General features: G+C 50.6%; 1 protein-coding gene across 2 annotated transcripts; it reads right to left on the reverse strand.

Moving 5' to 3' along the window:
• Nucleotides 1–500: 500 nt before the first annotated feature.
• Nucleotides 501–12,461, reverse strand: LOC127394123 (butyrophilin subfamily 1 member A1-like). 2 transcript variants are annotated; one of them, XM_051639901.1, is made up of 11 exons: nucleotides 12,320–12,461; nucleotides 11,041–11,145; nucleotides 8,759–9,103; nucleotides 7,396–7,677; nucleotides 5,480–5,584; nucleotides 4,883–4,903; nucleotides 4,258–4,278; nucleotides 3,635–3,655; nucleotides 3,142–3,162; nucleotides 2,645–2,677; nucleotides 501–1,861 (listed from the first exon to the last, which is right to left on the reverse strand). In XM_051639901.1, the coding sequence occupies exons 2-11, from the start codon at nucleotides 11,123–11,125 to the stop codon at nucleotides 1,344–1,346; spliced, it is 1,452 nt and encodes a 483-aa protein (XP_051495861.1). In that variant the 5' UTR covers nucleotides 11,126–11,145; nucleotides 12,320–12,461; the 3' UTR covers nucleotides 501–1,343. The 2 variants fall into 2 exon arrangements, with proteins under 2 accessions (XP_051495861.1, XP_051495860.1); XM_051639900.1 differs by lacking the exon at nucleotides 12,320–12,461 and adding an exon at nucleotides 11,641–11,857.
• Between the last annotated feature and the right edge of the window lie 694 nt (nucleotides 12,462–13,155).

Genomic DNA, 13,155 nt, shown 5'->3' on the forward strand with positions numbered 1-13,155 from the left:
GACACCGCCTGGTGTGGGTTATCTCCTTGGGCCACTGGGGTCACCTGCCCCTCTGTGTCCCCTCCCACGCTCACTCCCAAACCCGGCCCATGAAAATGATCCAAGGGCTGGAGCAGCTCTCATGAGGACAGGCTGAGGGAGTTGGGGTGTTCAGCCTGGAGAAGAAAAGGCTCCAGGGAGTCCTTGGAGCACCTTCCATTGCCTGAAGGGGCTCCAGGAAACCTGGGGAGGGACTTGGGACAAGGGCTTGTAGTGAGAGGACAAGGGGGAATGGTTTTAAACTGAAAGAGGAGAGATTTACGTTAGAGATCAGGAAGAAATCCTTTGGTGTGAGGGTGGTGGGACACTGGAACAGGCTGCTCAGAGAAGCTGTGGAAGCTCCATTCCTGGATGGATTTTTTTCAAAATGTCCTTCAAGTTCACACAGGGTAAAAGGAGGTGGAGACAACATCTTAGACACAGACATTTGGTGCTAAAACACACAGACAAATCCTGTGGAAGTAACTTTATTCTGTACATTTCAGAAGTAATCCCTGTTGCAGGAGCATTTTTTCTGTTGAAGCATTGTCCAACAGGTAGAGAGTGAGGATGAAAGGTGACAGTCATGACTAGCAAGTGGGGAAACTGACCATTGGAGCTGTTGGAGTGAGTCCAGAGGAGGCCACAGAGATGCTCAGAGGGCTTGAGAACCTCTGCTATGAGGACAGGCTGAGAGACTTGGGGTTGTTCAGCCTGAGGAAGAAGAGGCTCCAAAGTGACCTTACTGAGGCCTTTCTGTACTTAAAGGGAGCCTGTAAGAACGATGGGACAGATTTTTTAGCTGTGCCTGTTGTTAGAGGACAAGGGAGATTTAGACTAGATATAAGGAAGAAATAATTTAATGACGTTGGTGAAACACTGGCACAGGTTGGCCAAAGAGGTGGTACAAGCCCCATCCCTGGAAACATTCAAGTTCAGGCCAGATGGGGCTATGAGCAACCTGATCTGGCTGAAGATGTAACTGCTCACTGCAGGGGGTTGGACTAGGTGGCCTTCAAAGGCCCCTTCCAACTCAAACCATTCTGTGATTCTATGGTTCAAAAAGAAAGGGTTAATTCTTCCTCTCAAAGGAGGTACAGCACCAGGACAGAGTCCAGAGAAGTAACAAGTTCTCCACCCTTGGAGAGCCTACACAGTTCAGCTGAACAAGGTGCAAAGACACCTACACCAGTTCTGAGGTTAGCCCTGCTGTGAGCAGGTGGTTGCAACAGAAAACTCCACAAGTTCCTTTCAGCCTAAATCCCTCCTGTAGTCCGAACTCCCGAGATTCCCTAAAAAAGCCTTTTCTTACTCCCTCCACTTCATCAGGGCCACATTTTGAGCCATGTCCCAGGACCCAGCCAGACCCAGGGGTAGACTCTTACTCCTTCAAATGACGCGAGTGGAAACGTGAAGATGGGAATCTCCTCATCAACACTGAAAAATGCCACCCGACCCTCTTCATAATCCAGAGAGACCCGGATCCGCTTGGGAGTCTGGATTTCAGGGAGAAGAGTGCGATTCGGGGCCGTGAGAGCTTGGAATTGCCCTGCCCACTGCCCCACTGCCCAGATGCCCTCCTCTGGTTTAAACTCAATTTCTCCCTTCCTCTTCACATCTTCTCTGGAGACCCCCACGGTCCATCCTCCTCCGTCCAGAGCCTCCACCTCCCAGCAGTGCCTCCCCGAGGTGAAGCCCTGGCAGCCCAGGACGCAGCGCCAGGGGTTGAAGCGCTGGGGGATGTCGGGGACGTCCTGCCGCGTGTCTTTGCGCTTCACGCTTTTGCAGTCAACAGACAGGACCAGGTCACAGTGGGCTGTGTCTGGATCCAGGACCACCTTCACTGCAGGAGAGATGGAGTCACACTTCAGGGCACAGCTCACCCTAGGGGAGATCTTTGCTGGGGCTGCATAGGGGAAAATAAAAAGGGCACAAGCAATGGCTGGCAGGCTTGGAGAGGAGGAGACTGAGGGGAGACCTCATCAGAGTTTATAAATACATCATGGGCAAGTGTCAGGAGGACAGAGGCAGGTTATTCTCAGTGATGTCCAGTGACAGGACAAGGGGCACTGGGTGCAAACTGGAGCACAGGAGGTTCCACGTAGTCATGAGCAAAAACTTCCTTCCTGTGAGGGTGACAGAGCACTGGGACAGGCTGCCTGGATGGGGTGTGAAGTCTCCTTCTCTGGAGACTTTACAAACCTGTCTGGATACTTTCCTGTGTGATCTACTCTAGGGGAACCTGCTCTAGCAGGGGTTGGGTTGGATGATCTTTTGAGGTCCTTTCCAACCCCTAAAATTCTGTGATGGGAAGGAACAGAAAAGCACAGAGATTACATTGAGCAGGGAGGGAAGAGGGTATCAACAGACCTCCAGGCTGAAAAAGTCCCCATGTCACTAAAACAGGGCCAGCACTGCCCACTGAGGACCAGGACTCTCCAGATTTCCCTGAAATTGGGACATGCATGAAACGAACAGGGGGTTGGGGTGTTACAGTTCCTGCTGTGAAGGGAGGGTAAGCAGAAGCATCTCTGTCCCAACAGCACCACTGCAGGAGGGGGAACCACCAGGAAGGAAGAATAAAGCAGAGATGATCCAGCACCCCGAAAGAACAAACTTTGATTACCTTCTTCTATAGGCACTGCGTATCTTCTCCAAGCTTTAAAAAAAAACAAGAGAAGTAATTTTAAAACAAATGAGAGGTAATCTGAACAGACTTGTCCTGTCTTAGCTCAGGATAACAATGTGCCAGGGGAGTGAAACATTGTCTGAATTGTGGCTCTATTTGTGCAAGTCAGTTCACAGCTTCAATGTCTGGCTTTGTGAAAGGGCTCCAGCCATTTCCCACAAATACAATCCTGCCTGTCCTTGATTCAGACCTATATTTATGGTCTGCTTCTACTTTCTTTGAAAACGGAAAGCATTTTCTTCTAAATATAGGATTACAGGGAACAGTTTAAAAACACATAGAGAGCAAAGGAAAAGGACATTTCTGAAATGAGCTCAGAATTTGCTACCTCTTCCTTTCCCAAAAGGAAAGCAGAAACCAGGGCATACGTGCAAAACCCAGATGAGAAAATGGCCCAACTGAGAAGTCTCCCATGTAGGAAGAATGATACTCACCAAGTTCTCCAACTTGCTTTTCTGAAAAACAAGATAAATCAGCACAAATGGTTGTTGGGATATTGATTTGGATATAACTTCTCCCATAACATGCAGGTGGGTTCCTGCCAGGGCTTGGCCATGCAAAGCCCCCTCCTATCACCAGCTCTGCAGGGGGTGGTGCAGGTTGTCCTGCTCATTTCTGGGGCAGGAAAAGGTCCCTGGCAGGTCACTCACCTTCAAGGGGATCCGTTACACAGCACTCCTATCAAACCATGGTGCAAGAGTGCTCAGGGCACTCTGCCCCTGCCTGACCTGCAGCCATCCATGCCCAGCCCCAGACACCATCTTCAATGCTTGGATTCCCAAATTCCCCCTCTCCCATTCTCCCCACCCCTCAACCACTATTTGGTTCACTTCACACTTTAAAAGTAACCAAACCCAAACAGAACACACTACCACCCTACACAGGCTCTGTAAAAAGATCCTTTGTAAGGGAGAGAAGGTGACTCACCAATTTCTACATCACGATCCCCTAAACAACAGAGAGAGCCATGAGTTAGGATCTGACACAGTCCCTTCCATGGGCACAGGGGGAGGGGCTGGGGTGCAGGGGCACTGATTTATTCTCTGATTGCAAGGATGCAGATTGCTGGGGAACAAAACGTCACCTCACTGCACTGGCACCAATTTAGCAAGACCCCATGCTGAGCAGCCAAAGGACTCTTGCTTGGCAACTCCATGAGCTCCAAGTAAATGAAGAAAGAGAGACAACTATGTACTCTCCTCAAGAGTTTGGTTGTGTAGGTTTTTTTAAGATTCCTAGTAATCAAACTGCATTTTTATAAGAAAATTCTCAAAATCTCAAGTTGCCATAATCTTCCCCGAACAAACAAGAAATATTCAGTATTATTTCACTACTTAGATTAAAATAAGAGTATCAAAAAGCATTGACAGCCACTCAGGGAAAAATTCTAATGACTTTTCAGAGTCAATTTTCATATTATTAAGGGGTCAAGGGAGGGGGAAGTAAAGAATCTTCCTAAAAAGGACATTCAGACTGAATGAGAGGATGAATAAAAAAGTCTGAACATTTCCACAGAGGATTTCACAGGGAAGATGGGGAGCAGGACTTACGTAGCGCTGCCTCCTGCATCGCTGAAAAGCAAAACCAGAAGAGAACATCAACACCAAAGCCAAGTCCTTTTCCACTGATACAGTTCTTGGGGTGAGCAGGAGGCTAAAAATTGCTCTTGATGGAAAAAACTTCTGCCCAGAGGCTTCTCAAGACCTTTCTTCTCAAGACTTTTGGAGCTCTTGCCCACCCTCCCTGAAGTCACCCTGGGCAGAGGCCAGAGCTGTGTTGCTGGAAGCCTGGGCGAGGTGAAGGGGCAGGGTTGCAGCAACGAGGGAAGTTTGTGGGGTGGAATTTCACCCTCCCTGCTGCCTGGCCATCCTGCCCCTGTGTTTTTTTAGTGACAAGACAAAGCTGAGGCCCCTGCAAAATGAAATGTGCTACCCTGATGTTTTCTCCAGCTTTGGGAAGAACCTTGAGAGCCCTCTGAAAGCAAAGTTCGCTGTTGGTGCAACATCTGTTCCTACTTTCTTTGGTTCTGCAATTACAACATCATTGTATAATGTCCTCACTTCATCATTTCAAAACTTTCTGTAGCCACTAGACACATCCCCCAGAAATGTGCCCCACAAATTCTTCCACTGGAGGGAATTCTTCAGTTTTTTGAAAATGGAAAGCAAAGCTTACCTATTTTTTTCTCCTGCTTTCCTGTGAAGGAAAGAAAGAAATGTAAATAATTTTTAAAATCATCTCTTCCAAAGACCACTGATAAACTCCCAACAGGAGGTACAGCCCTTGCAAGGCAGAAGGGCTGGTGAGGCTCGAGGTTCTGCAGTGCCACCACGACCCACCCACCCCATCTCCTTTTGGCCAGACACAAAGGATTCCAGTTTCCTTTATCCCACTGTGTTATTTACCCCCAGAGGGGTCTTGCCCCAGGAAAGAAGCACTGTCAGGCCTTCCAAAAGTGCCAGGGTTGCTTCATGGGGCAAATGATTGCTCCATTTCTGTGGGCAGAATCCACCCTCACCTGGGGCATGGGAGCTGGAGCTGTATCAATGGTGCTGCCTTCTGCCAACCTCTTGGTGGAGAAACAACCTTCCTGTTCTCTTCCAAAAATAAATCCCAGGGTCTTTAAGCTCCCACTGTACGTGTGTCTGACACACCACAACAAGGCTCCAAGACCATCCTGGCATTTCCCAAACCCACCTGTCCTTCAAAACCAGAAGCAGCTGAATGGGACACCCCCCCAGCCCCTCCCCAGGCACCGCACCAGCATCATACCTTTAATTTTCAGGAGATAAACAGTGACAATAAGAAGAGCAACCACAGCAACCAGGACAGTGCCCAGGGCAGTTATCCAAGGATGGGCGTTCAGGAAAAAGGGATCTGAAGAAGAAAATCCCCGAAGGGGGGTCAGACTGCTCCCCCAGCAGCCACGGCAAGTAGATTGTTTCTATTTTACACAAGCTCATCCCAAGTGCGTCTGAATCCCACTGAGGATGAAAATCAGCTGCTGTCTGGTTTCCAGCTCCTCACCCTGGCAGAGCACGCGTGTCCCCCGACTCCCTGGGGGGGTGTTACAGTATTTGCTTGGCTCTGTGGAGCTGGCAAAAGAGGCCCAACTTTGTTGGTCAGATTGGGTGGCGATGAGACCCATTTCTGGTCTTAACCTCTTCTGGGTTGTGGAACTGCCAGCAGACAGGGTGGTACCTGGTTTTAGGAGGCCATTTGGGGATTGCCGGGGTGGGACCCCTAGGTCAGGGGAAACAGCACCAAGTGACAACGCAGGAAGTTCCACCTCAACATGAGGAAGGACTTCTTTACTGTGAGGGTGACAGAGCCCCGGGACAGGCTGCCCAGAGAGGCTGTGGAGTCTCCTTCTCTGGAGACTTTCAAGACCCATCTGGACACGTTCCTGTGTGACCTGCCCTGGGTGTTCCTGCTGCAGCAGGGGGGTTGGACTGGATGATCTTCAGAGATCCCTTCCAACCCCTGTGATTCTATGACAGGGTCCCCAGCCAATGGAGTGTCTTGACCCTGGTAGAATAACGAATGAATGGCCACAGGTCAGATCTGACCTAGCCTATAAAGAGTTCCCCACCAGGAAGCTGGTTGGGTTTTCCCTTGGAGTAGCGGGTCTGCCAGGGAGCTGACTCCTTAGGTTGGGATGCCACCCGAGGAAACTTCTCAGGATGGAGAGACCTCATCAAAAAAGCTTAGGAATTCTTATGTAGTTGTGGTGCAGTGTATTAATCTTCCCAACAACACCTGAATCTGTGCTATTCTTTTTGATTTATCAGAGGGCTAAACAGCATTGCTTGGAATAAATATTCATTCTTAGCTCCCCTGTGGTTTTGAGAGTCTCTGTCACAGTCACAAACTGACCAAAAATATGATTTTTTTAAAAAATCCATTTTGGCAGTTTAGCACTGGTCTGAGACTGATGACATTTTGTCTGCACCCATCGTGGGGGATTTTTGATGAGACAGTGGATTTCTAATTGACTCATTTCTAGTTAAATCATGTTTGCTTTGCTTTGGGGAAAAATAATACTGCATTTCATCAGGTAACACAGGATCAGAAACAGGGAAATACATCAACAACAACACTCCAGTGCAGAGCAGCATCACCAGGAGAAAGGTACAGGTCTCCCAGGGAAAAAAGTATCTCCCAAAATTGTTCATTCCCAAACAGCAACAGGATGCAGCTGCAAAGCAGCACAGTTTGGTGTCTGATTAGTCCAGCTCACTGTTGCATCTCTGTTCTGACACATTCCCTGCCCCAAATTGTTTGTCTAGTAAAAACGGAGCTTTTCTGAGTGACAAGGAAAAACAAAAACATATTCATGATATGCAGATGCTGAAACAATTACTTATTTCTCATCCCAAAGCAGTAGAACAGGAATCCATGGCAGGTGAGACTGATTGGTTTCTCTTTCTGTTTTTGCTTGGTTTCAGTGCTATGACCTTACTTAACCCAGAGTCTACAGAAACTCTGCTTCAGTGTGCGTTGCCTTCTTACCCCCTAAACCTGCACTTCAAGACTGAATGGGTGAAGTTTGGCAGCTCCTCTACCCAAGTGCTGCCCGGAGCAGCAGAGCTCTGCACCTGCAGGGTGAAGCCCCCAGATGTGCTGAACACGCAGCTGCCCAGGGCAGCTCCCCCGGGAACACCAGCAGGGCAGGGTCCCCGGCTCACCTAAGATGTGAAGAGCTGATCCCTGTCCTTGGCTGCTCAGGGCATGTCGGACCGAGCAGGAGAGCTCCTGCCTCACACCCTTGGCAAGGATGATGCTGCTTTCTGCTGTGAAGAGGCCGCTCTGGTCCTGGGTGACACTTTCCGAGAGGGACGGGAGGTGCTGGCCCTGGGGATCCTGCCACAGCAGCTGGGGCTGCGGGAACCAGCCGGCCGAGCGGCAGGACACCCGGATCCCCCCATCCTGGTAATGCTGCAGGGCCAGGACAGGGGCAGAGCCACTGGCTGCGGGAAACAGAGAGTGCTGGGTGATCCCAGGGGACCACAGAATCATGGAATGGTTGGTTTGGAAGCGACCTACAGGATCATTTAGTCCCACCACCCTGCACGGGCAGGGACACCTCCCACCAGCCCAGGCTGCTCCAAGCCCCATCCAACCCGCCCTTCAACACTGCCAGGGATGGGGCAGCCACAGCTTCCCTGGGCAACCTGGGCCAGGGTCTTACCACCTTCATAGTGAAGACTTTCTTCTCACCTAAATCTTCCCTCTTCCAGTTTAAAACCATTCTCCCTTGTCCCATCCCTCCCTGCTCTTGTCCCAAGTCCCTCCCCAGCTTTCCTGGAGCCCCTTCAGGCACTGGAAGGTGCTCTAAGGTCTCCCTGGAGCCTTCTCTTCTCCAGGCTGAACAGCCCAACTCTCCCAGCCTGGCTCCAGAGCAGAGCTGCTCCAGCTGTCTAATCTCCTTTGTTACTTCCTCTGGACTCACTCCAAAGGCTCTGTGTCTTTCTTGTGGGTGAAGCCCAGAACTGGACCCAGCACTGCAGGGGGGGGTCTCACCAAAGCTCAGTAGAGGGGAAGAATCACCTCCCTTGCTGGTCACAGGCTGGTGGGTATTGGGAGAATAAGGTGGCCTGGCTGTTCCCCTCCCTGATAAGAAGGGATGAACTTTGACAAATCCCAGGGGATTTTGCAGATGTGTCACCTGGAGTCAGGAAGTTTCTTGCAGTCTTTTTCACATAAAGATCTGCCCTGGAGGCTACTACTGCAGCAAAATAACCTGCAGGCCTGGATATTAAATATAAACACATGAATCAAAAGATTCTTATTACATTACCCAATGCCATTTTTTTCCTCACACCCACTTATTACAAGAAAATAACATCAAGAACACTTCTGAAGCAGGTAGCACACCTCATGAGCTCCTCATGGCTCCTCAGTGGGCAATTTTACCTCTCTGAGATATTCCTGGTATTTTCAACCACAGGACTTAATAAAACCCTGTTTCCAAAGCAACAACCTGAAACCACTGCTGGGAAGAAGCTTCAAGCAAGTAAACTGGAGGTCCCAGGGACATGAACTACAGACCTGTCACCTTCAGCTCCACCACAGCCTCGTCGTAATCTGAGTCACGGTGAATAAAGCAGGTGTAATTCCCTCTGTCAGACAGCTGGACACGGAAAATTTTCAAGTCGACGCTGCCCCTGGCAAGGCCGCCCCGCAGCAGCTCCGTGCGGCCCTGGAACTGCAGCATCTGCTCCCCGTACTGGTCCTGGCCCCCCTTGTAGCGATGCACAAAGGGCGAGAAGTGCTCCCGAAACCACGTCACCTCCAGGTCCCCGCTCTGCCCCGGGGAGAAGTGGCAGGGCAACACCACATCCTTGCCCACGGCCACGGTGATGGAGCCAGGGGGTCCTGTCACGTTGAGTGGAGCTGGGAGAAACCCCCGGGGGAAGAAGAAACAACTGTGAGTTTTCTGTGGAATCTGAGAATCATGGGATCACAGACTGGTTTGGGGTGGAAGGGACCTTAAAGATCATCCAGTCCCACCCCCTGCACGGGCAGGGACACCTCCCAGCAGCCCAGGCTGCTCCAAGCCCCATCCAACCTGCCCTTCAACACTGCCAGGGATGGGGCAGCCACAGCTTCCCTGGGCAACCTGGGCCAGGCTCTCACCACCCTCACAGCAAAGAGTTTCCTCCTCATGTCTCACCTAAATCTCCCTCTTCCAGTTTTCATCCATTCCCCCTTGTCCTCTCCCTCTCTGCCCTTGTCCCAAGCCCCTCCCCAGCTTTCCTGGAGCCCCTTCAGGCACTGGAAGGTGCTCTAAGGTCTCCCTGGAGCCTTCTCTTCTCCAGGCTGAACACCCCAACTCTCCCAGCCTGGCTCCAGAGCAGAGCTGCTCCAGCTGTGGAGCCGTGGAGCCGTGCTCATCTCCGTGGCCTCCTCTGGACTTGTTCCGAGAGCTCCATGTCCTTCTTATGTTGAGGGCTCCAGAACTGGACACAACACTCCAGGTGGGGTCTGACCAGAGCAGAGGGGCAGGGTCACCTCCCTGGCCCTGCTGGCCACACTTCTTTTGGTGCAGCCCAGGATGTGGCTGGATTTCTGGGCTGCAAGTGCACACTGCTGGCTCATGCTGAGCTCCTCATCTACCAACACCCCCAGTTCCTTCTCCAGGCTGTTCTCAATCCATTCTCCCCTCGGCCTGGATTTGTGCCTGGGGTTGTACCAACCCAGGTGCAGGACCTTGCACTTGGCCTTGTTGAATGCTCCAGCCTGTCAAGGTCCCTCTGGAGGGCATCCCTTCCCTTCAGCATGTCAACCACACCACACAGCTTGGTGTCATCAGCAAACTGAGCTGGGAAAACCAGTGATGGCAGCAGAGCATGGTTTGTGTGCCACCATCTGTGCCACCACGTTGGGAGTGTCACCACACCAGGGGACACGAAGCATCGAGAGGGACCCTGCCATGAGGAGGTGGGTGGGCTGGGGCCAGGCTGCTCCTGCTTCTCTGCTTCCCTGTCCTGTGCTACTAGGAAAGGTCTTTAAATCCCTAACTGATTATCTGTTTCCAAGGGGACAAGTGCTGCCTGTTCTGCTTAGTGTGAGGAGACAGGATATAAAAGGAGTTGGCTGGAAGGCCTGTGGGTGGTGGGCTGGAAAAAGCAGACACCTGAAGTACTAATAAAACTCATATCCTCAGCTGTTCACACTAATTACAAGAGAAATTTAAAATGTCTCAGGTGGTCTGGGCATCTTGGGGAATTTTTTTTAAAAAAGACTTATTAATAATCTGGCCACTCCCAGAGAAAGGTGTTTCTGGTTGAAGGAAAAGAAAAGCAAATCAAGATTTTTTTTTTGGTTAAGGTAACTTCTGAGTCAACTGTCGTGCTGCACCCTTTTGCCAGGGCTGCCCTGAAGAAGCTGCTTCAGGTCACCCATTTAACAGAAAGAGTTTTGAATATTTTTTCTACCAGATTTCTTTTTGTTTGTTTCCCCCCCGTATGTCCTTTCCTTTTGTGTCTTTTCCCTTTATTGACTTGATCCTGCAGAGGACCCAGTGCACGCTGGACACAGCCCAGTAAAGCAATGTCATGCTGGGAAGAGGGAGAGTGGAGAGGGCAACGGCAGCCAATTCTAATCAGCTCATCCACCTGAGCTCAGCAAGGTCGTGTCAACCTGTGCTGACATGGCTGGAGGAGCAAACCAGGATCCAGAGAGACGCTGGAGCTCTTGGAATTGGACAAGGTTGATGGCAAAGGCCCTGACCCTGCTCTGGGCTCTGCCCTTCATGGGGAGTAGCTGCACTGGCAGCCAGGAAGATCTTCAGGCTTGAAGCAACACTAGAGGGGTCAGGGGCTCCCTACCTTGCTGCAGTTCACAAACGTGGAATATGAGACCATAAATGAGAAAAGCTGGCAGAGAGCAGTGGAGGTGGGAACTGGGGAGCATCCTCTTCACTGCTGCACAACCTGGAGACACAGAAGAGAGGAAATGGGCAAAATGAAGGACAAACAAGGGAATAATTATTTTTAAAAAGGCAGAATTCACTTTGAAAAGTGTTTAGTGCTAATTGCAGCCCCTTCTTATAGTATCTAGGGAAAAGCCTCAGGTGCCAAATGTTTTCCATCATCAGCCTGACCTTGCTTGGCATTTTACATACAAAGTACCCAACTCGTATAAAAAGCTGCAGGATTTTCCCATGGATAAACAAAAGACAAGCTGCAACATCTCTAATTCCATGAAAAAGTGGAGTTGCTTTAATATGGAGCCTTTGCTTCTCTTATCCAGCTCTCAGAAAGAGATGGAAAGGTGCAGGACAAGAAGGAGAAGCCCCAACTGAATGTACATGGAGCTGGAGCCACATGCTCCACATACTGGAAAAATGTGGGACTTGGGAGAACAGCCCCTGCCATCACACCGAGAGTGGGAGGAGGTCTTGTACCACAGAAAGCAAAATAACAAACCCCTCATGCAGTGCTGGGTCCAGTTTTGGAGTCCTCAACACAAGAAGGACATGGAGCTCCTGGAGTGAGTCCAGAGGAGACCACGGAGATGATGGGAGGGCTGGAGCAGCTCTGCTCTGGAGACAGGCTGGGAGAGTTGGGGTGTTCAGCCTGGAGAAGAGAAGGCTCCAGGGAGACCTTAGAGCAGCTTCCAGTGCCTGAAGGGGCTCCAGGAAAGCTGAGGAGGGATGTGGGACAAGGGCAGGGAGGGAGAGGATGAAGTGGAACAGTTTCCATTTGAAAGAGGGGAGATTTGAATGAGATATAGAAAGAAATTCTTTGCTGTGAGGGTGGTGAGACCCTGGCCCAGGTTGCCCAGGGAAGCTGTGGCTGCCCCATCCCTGGCAGTGTTGGAGGGCAGGTTGGATGGGGCTTGGAGCAGCCTGGGCTGGTGGGAGGTGTCCCTGCCAGTGACAGAGGGTATTGGACTAAATGATCCTTAAGGTCCCTTCCACCCCAAACCAATCTGTGATTCAGTGGCTAATCCAACACCCAGCCAAGATGGACCCTGGCCCTACTCTGAACCCCCCAAAACCTCACTCAGCCCTGGCTTTGCTAAAGAGAGGTGAAAGCCATGATCGGTTGTGGCAAACAACAGGAAGTGATTTCAATCTGCAGCTTTCCAAAATACACAACAGACCTGTAGTCCCGGAGCTTGTTGCTGGTCCCGGGGCTGAGGCAGGAGCTGGGCCGTCCCCGCCGTGTCCGGAGCAGCCGCCCTGACCCAAGCCAAGCGTTTCCCTGCCCGAAAACCAACGTAAATCGTCACCCTGCTTCCTGCCCTGACACCATTTCCTCCTGCGTTTCCTCTGCTGAAAATGAAACTCACTGACTTACTTGGTCAGTTTCTGCAATGCTCCAGAAAAACTCCTCCTCCTCCTCCAAGGGGCAGCCCCGGCCCGCGGGACCCTGGCTTGGGAGGAGATGGGTACCGGGAGGGGGTGTTAGAAATGAGATGTAGTGTTGATTTTGCATTCTAGTCTTAGAAACATAGTGTCGGGTTTGGTTCATATATACATATGTATATACCCTAGTGTTAGGAATATATAGTTTGTTTGAGATAAGTGAGATATTTGCACATTCCAAGGACACCGGGAGTGGTTTACAGCCCAAGAAACTGAGGGACTTAACTGGGCTCCATCTGGGGGATCTGAACATGGAGCAGGATTTATGGCCCAAGATAAGACCAAACAAAGCCACTTCTATCTTGCTCCTCGGGGCAGGATGGCACCAGTAGGTATAGATCATTTTGTTAATTGGGAAGACAGCCAAGGGGGCAAGAAAGGTCAAAATTTTACCTTAAAAGGTAAAAAGTAAACTGCTAGAATGGAATGTGTAAACAGGGGCGGGAAACTTATAGGATAATTTGAAGCATCAGATGGGCTGTAAACCCTGGAGTGCCCAGCCAGGGGGGAAACAGGGGAGGGAACTTTGCGTGGGGAATAGGGAATATAAACCATTATTCACCTGACTATG

Source organism: Apus apus, chromosome 24 (assembly GCF_020740795.1).
Source record: "Apus apus isolate bApuApu2 chromosome 24, bApuApu2.pri.cur, whole genome shotgun sequence".
NCBI lineage: Eukaryota > Metazoa > Chordata > Aves > Apodiformes > Apodidae > Apus > Apus apus.